The sequence below is a fragment of the Rhea pennata genome, chromosome 5 (genome assembly GCF_028389875.1).
Source record: "Rhea pennata isolate bPtePen1 chromosome 5, bPtePen1.pri, whole genome shotgun sequence".
Lineage (NCBI taxonomy): Eukaryota > Metazoa > Chordata > Aves > Rheiformes > Rheidae > Rhea > Rhea pennata.
Genome location: NC_084667.1, coordinates 53,119,335 through 53,136,677, shown reverse-complemented (window position 1 = coordinate 53,136,677; position 17,343 = coordinate 53,119,335). Strand labels below are relative to the sequence as shown.

At 48.5% G+C, this 17,343-nt stretch overlaps 1 protein-coding gene across 1 annotated transcript; it reads right to left on the bottom strand.

The window, feature by feature from the left end:
• Positions 1–685: 685 nt before the first annotated feature.
• On the bottom strand, positions 686–14,878 carry CHGA (chromogranin A). Its single transcript, XM_062577154.1, has 8 exons — positions 14,732–14,878; positions 14,276–14,322; positions 10,139–10,232; positions 9,590–9,658; positions 7,237–7,335; positions 5,092–5,610; positions 4,139–4,596; positions 686–1,097 (listed from the first exon to the last, which is right to left on the bottom strand). Exons 1-8 carry the CDS (start codon positions 14,775–14,777, stop codon positions 1,014–1,016), a joined length of 1,416 nt encoding a protein of 471 aa, XP_062433138.1. The 5' UTR covers positions 14,778–14,878; the 3' UTR covers positions 686–1,013.
• Between the last annotated feature and the right edge of the window lie 2,465 nt (positions 14,879–17,343).

Genomic DNA, 17,343 nt, shown 5'->3' with positions numbered 1-17,343 from the left:
GAGCTGGGGCTTCTGGCTAAAAGGAGCGTTGAGGAGCAACCTGGCCTGGTGGCGCCCGGCCTGTCTGCAGGAGCATCGGGACCGTGCGGCTGGGCAGCCCCCGCTGGCGTCGGGCCTGGAGCCCAGAGCTCCTATTACCCAAATAGCTTCATTTTTACCAAGTACTGACCCAATGCATAAACTTCTAACCTGCTTTCTCTCTTGCCAACCTGGTGTTAGCTACGAGTTATGGACTTGATCCATGGCTTTTGGAAATAAATGGGATGTCTGCCTTCGGAGCCGGGCTGTGTGATACAGCAACAGGCCTGCTTGTCCCTGTGGAGGGGTTTGGGTGCTGAGCATGACTGTATTTTCCGAACTGGCAGCGACAGTCCAACCACCCTCTGGGCCTTGCGGAGGGGCTTAGTTTGGGGGCTTAGCCGTTGGCGGCGCACATAAGGAGGGAAACTCCATGAAAACGTGTTACGGTAATGGTAGACCTCCATTTCGCCCTTCGGGGCTGTGCTGCCTGAGACTGTACAGACCTTACAGTGTGCAGCAATTGAGACTACAGCTGGAAATACAAGGGAAGGAACCCACTGCAGTTTTATTTTTCCTTAGATTTTTTTTTTATATAGAATATATTACAGTCAGAGTTCAAAAGATAACAAGTTATTGCAATTTTATCCAGTGAAACTACCGGTGGAAGGAGAACATTCTAGAAAGCTGTCTTGTCTTTTTTAAAAAAAGAGAAAATAAGAGAAGATATATGTGTAAGTCACACGTCTCAGCTACAGTCATCCAAAGGTACAGGTGAGGTGGGAATCCATAGTGGACAGAGGAGCACGAAATCAAAGAAGCGGAGATGGGCACGACACTACTGCGAGGACGGCAGGCCTGGCTCAGGGGAGATGGGCTTCCTAGACAAGATGCTTCTGCTCCGCCGGCATCTGTTTTAAATCAGTAAATGAAAATGCAGTGTGAAGGGATGAGTGCAGCTCTGGCTTCTGTGCACGCGGAGAGCTGGCGAGCCTTCAGCCCCGCCTCAGTTCGTGCAGCTTGTGAGCGACTTTCTCCAGCTCTGCTTCGATGGCAGCCAGGCTCTCCAGCTCTTGGTCCTACAACAAAAGCCAACGAGACGCGAGTCAGCCCAGCCAGCCCTCAGGCTGAACAGGAGCGAGTCCCACAGCCGCTTTGGAGGTGGGAGGCAGCTATGGAAACCTCGCACCAGGCTGGCCGGCCTGAGCGCGGCTGGGTCTCACCTTCTCCCTCTTGTCCTCCTTGGTTTTGAGCCCCTTTGGGATGGGCACTGTCTCTTGACAAGCATTAGTTGATCCTGCCCTTAGGGTGTTGGATGTTCACTGCAGCTGGTGATAAGGCTTTTTGCACGAAACGTAACTAATACCCTCACCCCAGTTCCTCTGCGGGAGGTTCTCTTTAGCTACCACTAAGCGGTCTAGCTTCAAAAGCCTCTTAGCAGGTTGCTCTCCCTGCCTTTCTCCCTGAGTCTAAGGCTTTTGGCTAAGGCATGCCGCAGACCCACAGTGCCTGATGTGCAGCACATCACATGCTTGCAATGTAGGGAACTGATGGCCAGAGTGGTGGCTTGGAGGCTGGGGACAGCCCTCCATGCCTGGAGAAATCAGAGCTGCTGCGGAGTTTAAACTCTTCAAGTTTAGAGGTGTGTTGCACAGAAAACACAAAAAGTAAGCTTGATATTTTTAATATTGCTCTACATGACCTCTGCTTGTCTCACCTTGACAGTTAACTGTCATCTCAAAGAGCGCTCCAAAGAGTCTGTGCTTATTCCTGAGTGACAAAGCACTGCAAGATCAGCCAGTGCCACCTCCTCGATGGAGGCAGTGCTCAGAAACCCTGCTGCTGCCCCAGCAATGGTGGCGAGTGCATCTGAGCCACCCCAGGGCGTCCCTGCTGGCTGCACAAGGGCAGGCAGAGGCAACACACGGCCACGGGAGACAGCTGGGCTCTAGGAAGGGCGCTGGCGCTGACTCTGCACGTGGGTGTTTGGGTGGGTGCGGGAGCCCCGCCTGGGCTCTGCAGCACCCCTCAGTGCACTGGCTCCGGGGCAGCCCACCCTTCCCAGGTTGTGTCTCTCTGACCGTCACCTGAGGATATTCTACTTAGCACCTCCAAGCAAATTGAGTCATCGTCACCGCGTGGCTTTGCCCGAGCACCAGCCTAGCACCCGTTTCTCCCTGCTGCGCTCCCCTTGCCCGGCAGACACAGCTGTCCTGTCTCCAACTCGCTGCATGTTACGTACTTGGCTACAGCACAACACCAGCCCTGCCGGATGAGGCTTAGGCCCATCAGCCCCCAAAACCTCTTTCCTTGCCAGCGGTGCTGCACGGACAGCACTCACGAACGAAGGAGCCAGGCAAGCAGCAGGCGCCGAGCACAGCCAGTGCAGAGCCACTGATTTGCAGTACATGTAACTGACTTGAAAAACTATAAAGTACATCATAGAAAAAATCCTCTTTCATGTTTCGGAGCTATAAAAAAAGAATATGACGATCCCCTCCTCAGGCCCTCAGCTCAGCCACCCAAAGGTCTCCCAGCTACATGGCCAGGGAGTGAAGAACTGCTATGCAGAGCTGCTCTTCCCATGGGGCTGGAGCCTGTGACTCCCCTTCCCTCATCCCCGGGCACCCAGGGGCAGTTGCTAAGGCCTCCTCCCCATCTCCCAGAAGCCTTGATCTAGTTAAAAGAAAAAAAAAAAGTCTGATTGCTACTGTAAACACAACAGTTGTAGAGGTTCAGCAACCTCCTTCCCTTTCTCAGGCTGAGTCAACAGCTGCGATTTAAGCCATGCAAGGGTGGCTGTTTTTCTGTGCAGGAGAAGAGGGCACTCTGTGTCCACCAGCCCCCTTGCCAGGCTGGTCTATGGCTCAGGAGGCGAGTGGCTGGCTCTGCCTGTGACATGCCAGACTGCAGCCACCCAGGGTGACACATCAGAGAGTCTTGCCTGATTGACACCTCTGATGATTGACCACAGCCCGGCTGGTATTTGTGCACCAGCCTGCCTCATGGGCTATCGACAGAGAGGCTCAGAATTGACAAATTAAGACAAAAATGCATGGGCAAGGCCCGAAATAGAAGCAGAGGAAGGAAGAGGAGGAGACAAGGTCGGGTGGCGCAGCAACAGGCATGTTGCTTGCCAGCTCTCCCCAGCACAAGCATGCACAGAGGTGTTTGAGACATCTCTGCCCCACCACCCAGTTCTCCTGGGGGGGAGCTGGGGTGGGTGCTTCTCATCTGTGCCACATAGCTCTCTCTGCTTTTCTGAAAGTATGATAACAGCAAGTGAGGAAAGAGCCTTTCTGGGGAAGAAATCTGCATCAGGATCAGAGGATGGCAAGAAAGTAGCTTAAGCAGGCACACTTCATGCTGAAGGCCTGTACCTTCAGCAGGCTCACTGCCTCCCTGCTTGAAGCCACTGCCACAAACACAAGAGACACCTTTGACTTTGCTTTGAACCACGAACTCATGGGCTCTGCCTCATGGGCTGAGGATGCCAATGAATGAGCTACGTGGTTGTTGTTATTTGAGCTGTATTTCAGTGCATAACCCAGCAAAAGAGCATTCTAGAGGCAAGAGAGGTGCCACACACTCCAGCCCAGCTCACATGGCCCCAATATGCTCCTGGGCAGCCAAGTGTGGCTTGCCCCAGAACAAACACCTGCAGAGACCAGCCCCAGCCCTGCCTGTCCAGCCTACTTCTCTATCTCAGTCAGGACCAAATAAATGTCAGTGCCTGGAGCTGTGGCTCATCAGCAAAGTCTAAAGCCACCTATCTTCTGGGCGGGCCATGCAGATACTCAGGTAACTCCTAGAACTGTCATCCAAAACACATCTGTGAGATGGTCTAGCTCCACGGAAGGCCTGCATAGTCACACGACTGGTGAGTCTGACAACAAAGACGGCTGCACCAGCTTAGCTGGCTGCCAAGGGACGTGCTGAGTTACAGCATAGCGCCCCTTGAGGTGTTTGGGAACTATCTTATAGGGCATCCCCTTAATGTCACAACAAAGTAATGCTGGTTGCTGCGTAACAGCAAGGTACGATTCTATGTCTCCAAGCATAGTCTGGATTCCCTAGTAATAACTGGATAGGGTTTATTATTAAGTCTGTGTTCACCAACCTCTGTTCTTCTGTTAGCACTGCCTTCCTCATCCTTCTTTTCTTCAGGCATGGCAGCAAGCGGGAAACCTCCTTCACTGCTGTCCTCCTTTGAGTGACGCTTCCATGACCGTCTTGCATCTTCCTCTGGACTACCGAAGTCAAACTTGTGGGACCTGAATGCCATTTTCATGGACCTGTCTGGGTCTTCCTCACTGTCATTTTCCTCCATGCGCTTCTTTGACGTCAGCTGCTTGGCCAGCTCATCCATTTTATTCCATCTCTTGGAGTCTTCCCATTCCCTGGAGGATTCCTCCTCCATTTCTTCACTTTTGACATCTCTAGGCTGGAAGACTTCCTCCTCTGCTCGCATTGCTTCATCCTCCAGGCGATGCCTTCTTCCTTTCAGTCTGTGGGGTTGCTCTTCCTCCTCCTCTGAGCTCTGCCCATCTTTGCCAAATCCCAAAGCTTCTTCATTATCTGAAAAAGCATCAAATGTAACAGTGAGAACAAGCTTTAACCTGATTAGATGTCACCTTTGAACCAAGGCTTCTTTATTACAGAGGAAGGTAATGTGATTCAAAGTGGAGTTCCTGACTTACGGCAGGATGTGACATATCGCCAAGATTTTGGAAATAATCATTCTTATATCAGCAACAGACAATAGGGGCAGCAGTCAAAAATGCTTAGCAAATTCAAGCTGCAGAAAGGAGTCATCTCACAGTGCTACAGAAACTGGAACTGGAGAGCAGATAGTGAGGCAAATGCAGGGCCTGTGTAACCCAGCTGTGTATATGCCTGTGCTCATGGGTGCTTGAGGGAGGTGGGAGGGGGTCTGAGTGACACTGGGAGTACTTTTGTAAACCCTGTGGGCACCTATTTGAATTTTTAGCCTTTAGAGCCTCTTATCAGTCTGTCTCAGGGCTCTCAGCCCACCCCTGTGTAGTTATCAGTGCAGTTGTCTAAGATACGTACTGTCGGCTCTTTGCATCACCTCAGCCTCCACGTCTTCCTCAGCCAAATCAAGTGACCTCTCTGCTTCGGTAGGGTCCTCCTCCACAGGAGCATCTCCTTGCTCGTCCTCCCGCTCCATACGCCCCCCCGCCTCCTCCTGGCTCTCCTCCTGACCCTGTCTGGACGCCTGCTCTCGCTCCTCCTCGAGCTCCAGGCTGTCACCAGTGCCTCTGGGCGGCTCCTCTTCCTCCTCTCGTTGCTTCTGCTCTTCCTCACCAAGGTCTTCACTGATGCGATTGTCCAAAGCCTCTTCCCTCTGGGCATCTTCATCTTCTGTGCCTCCAATCTCATTGCTCTCTGCTTCCTCATGACCCCTCTTCTGGTCAGGGTGAGCATCCCGTGGCCTGGGCTCCCTCTCCTCCAGGCTGTTTTTTCCCTCCTCTCTTGAATCTTCTCTCTCATTTTGCTGGATTTTCTCTGCTTCTAGCTCAGCCAGGGACACCGTGGGCTGCTCCTCTTCAGGGCGCTCCTGTGCCTCATCTGCAGTGAGGAGCAAGAACCGACACGTCTGCTCAGAGCTCATTGCACAAACGGGGAAGACTTTGTGCTGCTTACGCAGCTCCAGCCGCAGCCCCACTCAGCCATCTGCTTAACCCACCCATGGATCTGTTCCTCTCTTTTAGCAATTCGCTTGAACATATGCTTGCATTTAGGCAAGTCAGTGTGCTAGCTGATGTCTAGCCTCCTGGATAGACATACAGAGTTGAAGTTAAAAACATATGCTGCAGTGCTCTGCTGAAGCAGAATCTGCATTGCCATCTATCTAGATGCCAGTAACACACTTTCCGCACGTGAAACCGGATCACATATAAAATGGAAGGATTTAGGTATGACTTACATGCTTTCTGCGCACTTGGAGTACTGCACTAACATCACATCATCAATTCTCACATTTTGAGGAGGGAGCCAAGCGTTGTTTCTAGGAGAGTAGGAGGGAAGTGGGGCTGGCTCTGTTTTTGCTGAACAGCTACTGAGGGGCAATTACCAAGAGCTTAATGGAGTCTGTGTATTTGCTCTTGTTCATCACAGAGGGTGAACTCTTTTAACATAATTAATCACTGAAATCATGTTGGAAAAGAAACAGTGATGGGTGGGAGGCAAAGAGCAACTGGAAAGGAAAGGAGCAGGAACGGGGCAGAATGAAAAGGAGAGAGCAGGTGGCAGCAGGGCTGGGGAGCAGGTTGGGTGAGGTGGCACAGGAGCAGAGGGCAGTGCGCCGCTTGCAGCTGTGACCCCCTGGCAGAGCCGTGCCAGCGCACTGGCCGAGTGCTGCCCAGGGAGCAAGGCGCCACACGGGGCCACCCAGCTGCCTCTGGCCCCGGGTGGGGGGGATCGTGCCCGCGCTTTGCCTTTGCACAGTCTCTGCGCCGGCGGTGGGAGCGAGGCCAGGCGCTCAAGCTGCGCGCTGCGCGCGGTGCTGCAGCGCAGCTAGCGCGCACGAGCTGCCCGCACCCGCGGCCGGCCTCTGCCGGGGATGCTGCTGCTGTGCCAGAAACCGTCTCACCCTGCTGGTCCCTCCTCTCCTCCTGACGCGGAAAAGGGAACGGACTGAACCAGGGAACAGGCTGAACTCTCCTTTCCGTCACACTGCCTGTCTCTACGCTGGCAGCAGAAATGTGGTAGCAAGCGGAGATTACAGCTGAATGTGGTCTTTTTAGGATGTATCTTGTGTGTGTGTGTGTGTGTATCTCAAGTTCCAGTTTCACTTCAGAGACCCATAACCTAATGTCTTGGATGTCTGGAAAAAAGGGTGATGATAGGAGCAGACCCCAATTGCTTTTGGGTGTATCATCAGGTGTTTCAGTACAGGATTTCCCTAGCTGTAACTCATTTTAAACATTAAAAATGAGTGATGGTGTTGGAAGCAGGGTGGAAGATCTATATCAGTTTTGTAGCCTGTACATCACCAGTTGCTACAGCTCAGAAACTGCAGGCTTTTTAAGCTGGTAAATAAGACCAAAGCAAACATGAGGTTGCTGGTGGGTATCAGCAACAGCATCGAAAGAAAGCCTAAATGAAAAGCAGATGGACATATCAAGGCTGTTAGAAAGAACATCCTTGTTTACAGCCAGACTTGGATTTTCTGGGGGTTAGGCTGACACTGACCTCTTTGCTTGTTCTTGTCATTCTGACTTTCAAGGACTTCAGAAAGTTCATCTTCGAAACCACTGTTTTTCTTCTGTTGCTGAGTTCTCTCATTAGCACCTATGTCAAGTAATGAGGAGAAAACAACATTCCCTGCTGTGTTTTACAAAGTGGAGACAGCAAAATAATTCTGTGTCCTTTTTAATTACACATATATTTTCTACAGTGTACTAATCTGTTAATAGACAGCTAGAAGGAAAAGTGATATTAGAGAATATGTGAATCAACTAGAATAACAATGTTGCTGTCAAAAACATAACTTTTAGGAAAGAGAAAGATCTCTAAATAAACAAGCAGGGTGGCTAGGAAGGGGGTAATATTTTCAGAGCTAGGGAATAAGAGGTGCTGAACAGCAGCCTTCCAGATGCTGCCTACGTATCTCTGCAGAGGTGGTCGATCAGAGCCTGTGTGCATTCCTGCCTTGGTGGCCAGGATTCCTCTCCCAGGGCTGTGCTGCTTTTTTTGTGCACTCCCCAGGGAAGTGCAGGCTTCCCCTCTCTTCAGGGAGGAGAAACAGCACTCATTCCCATCCTGTGGATAACCCAAGGTCCAGAGGCCCCAAAACCTACTCAGAATTATGGACCTAGCACAACAAAGGCAGCAATCTGGAGAAATTGTTGTCTAGAGGTGACAGCTATAGGAAGGGGGACTGCAGGGTCTGAGGCCAGTGGCACCACAAGCTCAGGGCTGCTGTAGCTGGCAAACAGCTCGCCCCAGGCAGCCCTATCCCAAAGACAGCTGGAAACCAAGGTTTCCAGAAACCAAAGGCAAGAAAGTGCTTTCTAACCCAGCTCTCACCCAGCTTCTACATCTTATTTCAAAGGAAAGCACCAGCATTGCCAGCTCTCTCCTCTCTAGCCCTACAAAGAACAAAGCTGAATGGTGTGTGGGCTTTCCCAGCCTGACTTAGCTCAGCTACAGCCAGCGTAGAGGAGACCAAGCAAAACATCCTTGAATTTTGCTTTTGTTTCAGGCTTCAAGACAATCGCGCTGATCTGCTGATCAGAGATCATGTTACCTTAGGACAGGATGGTGTGATAGGCTCAAGGCAAGGTAAGAGGTGAGCAAGATGCATCTTTATTAAACAAGTCCCTTCATATAGACTTCACTGCCACATGTTGACACCGTGTGTCTGATTAATTTTAGCTGAGAACTCTGCCTCACCTCCCTCAGGGCGCCTGGGCAATGGGACCCCAGGATATGGACCGAGGTTTCTCTGTTCTGGATTGTCAGAGTATCCATGGAGCTGGTCCAGGGTTATGGCCCTGCTGTTCCCTCCACCAGTGGGACTTGGGCAGTGCCAGCGTTTGCTTTGGGACCTACATGGGGCTGTTACTTCTCTCCTAATCTTTACCTCCTGCATTTTCCCTCTCCCTTATCCCTGTTACCTCTGTGGCACCCCTGCTCTGAAGGCAGTCTGGTGGCACTGTCTCCCAGACATCCTGGCTGCCATGCCATACGGGAGCAGGGTGCTGTGATGCCCCAGCAAGGGAAAGTCACCAGCTGGGGACCCCCAAGGGGGAAGGAAGGAGGAAGAGCCACAACTGCTCTCTCTGCAGCTTGGAAAGTATTGTGCTACAGCCCCTGCCGATCATGCAGGACAGAAGGACCTGCACCAGCTTTAAACTAGCCTCACCTGGAAACTACTAATGAGCTTTGGAGATATGGGCTCCTGAGGATAGCACCTTCCCCCCCCCCCACTTCTGCATCCTTTACGACGCTCCTAACCACTGCTGCTCCCACACTATCTTGCAGTCAGTAGCCCACACATCTCTGGAGCAAAGGAACTTGCACTTGACCTAAGGAAGTCAATAGGAAATTCCTCATCAGCTCAAGGAAGCCTTGACTTGGGGGCTTGTGGGTGAAAAGCCTGCTCCCTGCTCAGTGACTGCCCCACGGACATCTAGTACTAGACTCCAGTGACAGAAACAGTGAAGGTTTTCTTGTCTTTTATTCCAGTTCAGGAGTTAGCAGTTATTTGTTGAATTAAGCCACAGTATTTCCCTTTAGGGTTCTCCCACGCTGAAGTGCATATACTCTCTAGGAAAACTCTACACAGCTAACAAGTTACATTAAAGGCCACTTAAATCATTGGACGGATATGTATTGGAATTTTTATAAGCAAAATTCCTCCACTGCCCCAGCATCTCTACTAGCAATCCTGGATCTAGAATAAACTTCCCAGTTTATGTACATTCCCTCAGGCACGTATGTATGAACCAAAACTAATGTAAAATTAAAGGGGAAAAGAAGTGCACAGGGCCACCACAATAGACTAACCTCCTCTTCCCAGAAAAATGTATTGAAACTATACCTTGAATAGCAATTTCCTGAAGCTCCTTCAGTAAATTTTGGTGTCGAAGGATAGAAATGATTCGTTCATCTGCAAAGGGGAAGACTTGGTTAAAAAAAAAAAAAAAAAGGAAGAAGAAGAAGAACCCAAACCCAAAACTCCACTAGCTCCCCCCCTCCTTTTTTTTTTTAACTCTTTTCTCCACATCTCCACTGGGATGATTTTCTGCCACCTCTCTTGACTGTGGTTAAGTGGTTAAGAACAGAAAAATTCTCATGAAGAGCAGGCAGCTTTGTGTGATCAGTGCCTCCTGCAGCTGCAGAGCTGGCAGTGCAGGCATGCCTGCTAGGTGCGTGGTCTGGGCTGAGCAGCAGCTCCTTCCCTGCTTCTTGGGCCCCAACCAGCCTGGTGAGGTGGCCACAAGGAAGGTGACTATGGCAGGGAGCCCTTTCAAGGGCCAGAGCATGCATCAGACTAGACACAGCAGGGAAGGCTCAGCCCCGGCTTGTGTCCCTGCCAGACCTGCTCTCACTGAAACCCAGCATTAAGTCTGAAAGAGCCTCTCTGTACCTCCTCTGAGGGTTTCTAGGCATTCCTCGCTGATTGGCAGGGGATTTGGCTTGGATAAAGTATCAGAGATGACCTCTACAATGCACTTCATCACCTAGAAGGAGGCAAAGAAACAGATTAAAACACTGTTATTTTTTTCTTTTTTTTCCTTAAATCTGTTACCATGGCTGAAATGAAGAAGGTGATGACATAGGTCCTCCTCCTTTTCTAGGTGAGCTAAATTCAAATGTTTGGTTCTGTATGTTACATAGCACAGGAACAGAAGACACTTCACCAAACTGAGAAGTGTGGAAATCATGGGGCAAAGGAAGGGGCTCTTTCAGCATGATGTACTCTTCTGCTGAGGAGCTCACTGCTGCAGGACATCAAGGCTGAGCATGTCAAGATATTAAACGGTAATTGGGTATACACACAGGGAACTCAAAATCATCCCCTTTCAAGGCAATGTTTCTCAGCCTGCAGATGATAAAAAGGGCTCAGTAGGAGGCTGTAAGGAGCAACAAGTGACCACAGCTCTTAAAAAGATAACCTTGAAACCCTGACATCTATCTGAGGCCTAGATAGACTGCAGCCAGGCACCATGGGTGAGGAGAGGTAAATCATACTTTCAAACAAACACCCTTGAGAAAAGCTGCTCTGAAGCCCTGAGCAAAGACATTCTGGAGAATCATTCAACCCTGTGCTTTAGTGTTCAAGCCATCTATTACAGACCAGAAGTGCTGTGTGTGGAGGCAGGTTATCTGAAAGGGAAGAAATTCCTAAACTTCCCTCCTAAGCATCTGATGCTGCCTGAGGCAGCTTCCCAGACACAATGGCCTGCCCTTTCCAGCAGTTCTTTTCTTCCTCTAAAATGAGAAGATCTGGCTCCATTTTATTGTCCAGTTTTTGTACCTTGCACTGAGATAACAGGCCTAACTCTTTGCCCATGCTACCACATCATCACTAATCCCACAGCAATACAGATGTGGAAGGAAAAATCAAAGTCACAGACTCAAAGACAAGTTGAAGGCACGTTCCTCACACAAAGACACACCAGCAAGACCTCTGCTGTGTGGTCATGATAGACCCAAATGGTCACACAGATGAGAGAACGTATCATTTTTTTGCAGCCTGGCTGCCCAGTTCAAAAGGAACATTATTTATAGAGCAGCTGGTAAAGCATGCAGGGCTCAGCAGTGCCTATTGAAAAAGCAAGCTAAATAAAATGAAAAGATATGATTAAGCCTTGGGAGGCAAAAAAAAATCACTGACTGAACTGTTTTCTTCTGATAATTTCTGCAGGCAGCCCTAGGAGTCCTGACCTCTTGCAAGGTGCCATTCTTGAGAGAGCAGAACACTGCAGCTGCAGTAGAAATTAAACACAAGTCAGCAATTTCCAATCAGCAATGATGTTGCTCATTCAAGCAATTAGATATATTCATTCATCAGTTAGAACAGGCAATTTTTCACCCTGTGTAAGGAGAGAATTCCTTTCAGTCATTGCTTTTGCAGACTACAGCCCTAAAATAATTAAATATTATTTCCTCTTAGCTATTTTTGCATTCTAAGGGGATTGTCTGCTGGATTAAAAATGCTACAGGAAAGATCTAACAACATGAAAGCAGAGAAATTACTCTGGTATCAATCTCCTATTCTATGAACAATCCATAAAGATTGATTTTAGATAGCTTAGAGTACCTGTCACCCACTAAAGAGAACAAAACACAGATTCTATTACTTCCCTTCCACTTTTCCCAAGCTCTGGAACCCCCTATTGCAGGAGTAATCAATGCAGCCTCAGAAGTAAGTACTTTCTCAGCATGAGAAATAAGAATGTGGTACGAATACACACTCTAGACAAGCATTTTGAAAAACTCTAACATTGTTCAGGATCTTTGTTCATATACAGAGAAAAACATCAGTTACCACCAAAATGTAGTCAACTCTCTGGATGAACTTTACAACCGCTAAAAAGGTGTATAGTGCAGTTGTTCCAACCACACTCTCCTTGACTTTTTATAAAAGTAAATCTTGCAGAGTGAGGCTTCACAAGGTCATGAAATAACACCCTAAATCAGGAAATGGAGATCCTCTCCAAATGAGTGTAAGCAAGCTGGTGCAGAAACTTAGGCTGGAATTTTGCCATAGTTACCATCTAAGTGTGAGCATGTAACTGGATCCTTAAAAGCTGGTCAGACTGTCCCTGAACAGAAAAGAAATCCGCAAAGGATCATGTCCTTACAAGGATATACTTCACCATGTTTGAGCTCCACTATGCACAGGCCCTTCTGAAATTTAGGTTCACAAATGGGAAATAGTGTCCTTTGAGTATATACCAGAGAGGTTTTAAATGCCTTGGCTGTGGTTAGGCTTGCCCTGGAAAGCCGTTGATGTTAGGTGTTTATCTGCCTAAGTACAGCCTGCAGTTGCTGACTTCTCATTTCATGGCTCTGAGCCGTCTGCAAATGCTGGGGGCATGGGACATGTCTAGAGCAACATGGTGGGCAGGGAGAGCTGCAGTACTCAGTGTCATACCTATGTGATAAGAAGTTCTCTACCCTGATCTGTCCCTGGGGAACTCCCAGTGAGCTCTTTCATTGAAATGTTCTGTTTCTCAGAGGAGGGTGAAGGTGGAAAAGCCCTAAGGGCTCCTTTTAGCTCCAGCAACATTCAAAAGGAAGATATGCTCTGACTTTACTCTGAACAAGAGCAGTGCAAGACCCAGAGGGGAAACAGGCTTGAGAAAGATCCAGCCTTGGTGGAAAGATTTCCATATAGTTGCACCTGCTTCTACAAAAATCTGAGTGTGTCTTGCTGGGAAGTGCCGTGCTTTTCAAATCATGCATTTTGGGGAACAGGTCTCACAAGGAAAGTTGTGAACTTAATGGATTTTCCCACCAGGTGCCCAATGAGCATTTCACTGGCACAGCCAATTTGAAGGGGCAGGTACTCTAAGCCCCCATTCTCAGTTAGCAACCCACACACAGGCTTCCCCACAGCCTGAAGCAGCTGCCCAGTGCTATAACACTGCCTGACTGCTCACAGCTCAGCCCCTAGCAGGGCTAAGTGGGCTAAAGTTTTAACAGAGCAACAGCTGTCCAGGCTCAAGTGTGTCTGACAGAGACAGGGAGGCTTTCTCAAGGCACTTTTACCCTGTAGGAAGCAATGAGCAGAGACATGGTGTACAAAGGAGCCTGCGCTGAGATTGACATGAATATGCCCTCCTCTACTGCTGCCTAGGGAAAAGCCTTCCATAGTTAGAAAATTTCAGGAAACAAGGAGGTTCAAGAAGCAGGGGAAAGAGGGCTGATACGTATTTTCTATACAATAATTTCTGTAGAAGTCTTAATTTGGCCCTGGAGAGATAGATGCATCTGAAAGGCTATAGGCATTATAGTATCAGGAAGGCATTTTTGTCACAGGTCAACACTCATAAACCACTTATCCAATCTTTTACTTGCCAAAATCCAGTTCGGAGTGCACACACTTGTGAAGTGCAGCTTTGAATGTCAGAGATATAGAGAGACATTTACATAGAAGCCTATAGTAGAAGACTCGAGAGGTCAGCCAAGTCACGCACTGTGAAAATCCTTTGAGACAGGATGAGTGATAGCTGAGAACAAATAAGCAACCCGAGAGCAGCCAGTTGTCTATTTTTCAGGAACATGTATGTTTAAATAACATGTACTCTCCAAAGCACACACATTTCCAGCAGTACCCATTCCTGAATCACATTTCCTCCCTCTCTCCCAACTGACTCACCTCCTGTGGGAAGCTTAGAAAAACTGAAAGTAGGAGGACTAGAGAGGGTCATACCCAGCCTCCATCCCCAATCTCACTGTGCTCCAAACAAGCTTGTTTAGCACCTCTGGGAACTTCCTAAGGGACTCTGCTCCTGACCAGGAGCGCAGCAGTGGATGCATAAAGGGTAAATCCTGGTAGGGAGGGAGAGGCAGAGGATAGATCTTGCTGTATGGAAATCTCTTGCAATCCTCCCCCCTCCCCCCGCTCCCCCCCAGCTGTCACTTCCTACAGGCTATTTCAATAAGAGTAAGCAAGACCCAGGCCACCTAGGTGGAGGCTAAACATCACATCACTCAACATCCCCCTCCACACACACATACCCCACACCTGTGTCCACCACCAGCTCCTCCTTACCTTCGTGTCCCCTTTATTCATGTCATTTGTCACTGGAAGGGAGATGGCTGTAAAATGTAGGGAGAGCAAAATAAAAGATCTTATTATTTGGCCTCCTCTGGGCGACAAGCAGAGAAAACCCTCCCTGATGAAATAAGAACAGAGAAGAGGGGTGTCCAGCACTGGTGGAAATGGTCCCTGGGGGCAGTACTTGGATGTGGGCTCTGTGTCCCCCTTAGAAAGAGGGAAGGGAAGGGAAGTGAAGGGAAGGGAAAGCAAGGCAGGGCAGGGCAGGGCAGGTCCCGCGGCCGCGGCCCGGGCCGGCGCAGCCCCCAGGCAGTGACCTTGCGGCGGGCGCTGTCCGCGGTGCTGAAGCGGCCGCGGCGGGTTCGGCGCGGAGCGGGCCGGCGCTGTCCGCGGTGCTGAGCAGTCCCGGAAGGTTTGGGGCGGACAGAGCCCAGCCCCAGCCCCACTTACCCGGCACGGCCAGGAAGAGGAGGGCAAGAAGTCCCAGGCGGCTCATGGTGGTGTCAGGGGCGGAGGGAGGGAGGCAGAGGCAGACGACGGGTCTGGCCCTGACGTGGAGGGTTCCAAGAGCGGTGCTGGGGGAGACCAGCACTGTGTGTGTCTACGCCAGCGCCTTGGCTGAAGATCCCAGATGGGGCACTGCAGCAACCGGCTCATTTATATATTCCAGCCCCTCGGAAATGGCGTCAGGAGGAAGCCACCTCCTCCTCTCCCACTCCCCTCCCCTCTTCCCCGCTCTGTCCCTGCACACAGCCTGCCCATTACCATCCACAACCAACAGCGTGCTGGAGGACCAGCCACACACTAGGAGCCTCTGATCCCCTCGGCTGCAGGGGCTGTCCAGGCAATGGGCTCCAATAAATGTCAAGGTATCAGACTCCACTTGCACCATCTTCTCACACCCAGCATGGGGGTAGGATGGTTGTGAAGGGTATTTTCAGGAAGGAGATTAGGATAGGATACACCTCATCCAACACTGGCCATCTAGAAGTGCCTGTGCGTATGTGCCATCTGGATATCCACTAGTTTTACTCCTTCTAATGGAGAGCTCTGCTGTTCATTGCTGCTGGTAGCTGGGGAGTTTATTATCACTAAAGCAAATTCAGAGGTCCCAAGAGCCAGGGACTTATATCAGAAAACAAAATTCAGAAACAACACACTCCCCTTCTCCATCCTACACTATCATTATGCCATTAGAGAGCCCTACACTCAAGAAGCTGAAAGAAAGGACTTGTTCTAAGATGACAAGGACTGTTCTACGAGACCAAGGAATTCAGATTACGTTACAGGTTTCCACCATTTCTTTCCATATGCATGTGCAAATGTACTCCCAAATGGCCTCTAGTTTCTGTCTGTTCTAAACTTATGCCTCAAAAGCCTGATTTGGATCATAAAAGCCCACTCATAAAAAAAATCAATCTTCCTTTGTCTGTTGCCTTTTCTATTTAAGAGTACAGAAAAGCTGGAAGTACACTGATCCTCTGAGCAGTGTTTTGTGCATGATATTGATTGATGGCAAAATGTTTCTAAAACCAAAATTAACATCCATGACAGTTCTTGTTGCATGAGAAACCTGCACCCTCCAAGAAAATAGATGTCCCTTCTTTTTGTTTTTCAGGTTTTGGCGGAGTTTTTTCAGTTACATACAATGGCCTTTTACTTCTTCAGGGTACACTGCATCATTTTAGTCTCTGAGTCTGCAATATTGAACATTATTGAGCTTGTTAATTCCTAGGTATTCCTAACAAACTAAAAACAGATTGATCTGTTTATCAAGCTTTGTTTACCCAGTCAATATTTACGTATCCTCACATATAAATGTTTATCTTATTAGGGCTATAAATTAGCCTAGTTCTAATCCAGTTGCTTGCAGGAAACACATTTCTTCCCTGGGCCCCCCTTCTTAGAAATGTAGTAGAATATGCAGCGCCTATGACTTATTTTTTCCTCCTTTCTCAGGGTGTGGTCTTGCATCCATTGAAGTCCATAACAATAGAGGTACTAAATGTTTTCCAGGTATAACAGACATTCCCCCATTGTAGTAGCATAGGAGGAGTGATGAATTTTTCTATTTTTTGCATCGCACGCAAATTGCATATCCATTTTGGAAATGGATATGAAACTGTTAATTCTGCAATCAGTACTTCTGCTATCAGAATTTGACTCATTAGGCACAGCTATATTAGGAACTGTCAAAGTACAGCAAGTCGGGAAAAGATTTATGTCAAAGAGCAAAAGTGATCAAATAAGAATGTTAAAAGTGTTCTGCCACTCAGAGAAAGGCAATTGCAAAAACAGACTTCAAGGTAAGAGAGGGGTTTTGAGTCTATGAAGCAGTCTGTGTTTTAGTATATGGAGGACAGGAGTAGATTCTTAGCGTCTTGCAAAGTGATGATGGCAGGCATTTATTACCACTTCCATTCTTATAAACAAGCTATTTGTGTCTGTAGAGATCAATTCTTTTTTTTTTAGAACTATCCAATTTCTAGTACATGAAGTGTGATGAGCATGTGGAGAGCCATATGTCATTACACAGCCTGCAGTCTCTAATATAATATGGACAGGGAGATTAATTGTTCTTGTGGGAATTGAATGGCAGTATTTGCCCTCCTAGGCTGAAAGCTGACTTAAGAAGGGAATGTCTGGGTCAGTAGAAGTAACACCCAGTGCTGTTGCATCACCCATGCTCTGAGCTGATCAAACATGAGCCCGGGTCAGTTTGAAAGCCATAGGGATGTATTAACATCTTCCTATGCATAAGCTCATATGCTAAAGAGATCATGCAGCTAAGATAAGATGTTATTCACATTCAACATAAAAGAGCGACTTTTTTTTATTTCAGAGTTTAAGAAATAAAATCAAAGGATCTAGGGTATGGCTCTGAGCTTATTGTGAGACATTTCTTCTCTAATTTATCAGCTGAAATTGAATTGACCCTCTACTGTGCATGGAAACACTCAGGCTGCTTTTCAGAAGACTTCTTTGATTTTACAGCCCTGGGAACTGAGGTAGAGAATGAGAAAAAGTGTTATTTTTGCAAAGATATCAGAAAGGCTTGAAGC

Coding starts and splice junctions, on each gene's coding strand:
- CHGA (XM_062577154.1), bottom strand. CDS start 14,777: ATGAGCCGCCTGGGACTTCTTGCCCTCCTCTTCCTGGCCGTGCCGG. Junction 10,233..14,275: donor TGAATAAAGGGGACACGAAG/GTAAGGAGGAGC, acceptor GCCTCCTTCTAG/GTGATGAAGTGCATTGTAGA. Junction 9,659..10,138: donor CCTAGAAACCCTCAGAGGAG/GTACAGAGAGGC, acceptor TCCCCTTTGCAG/ATGAACGAATCATTTCTATC.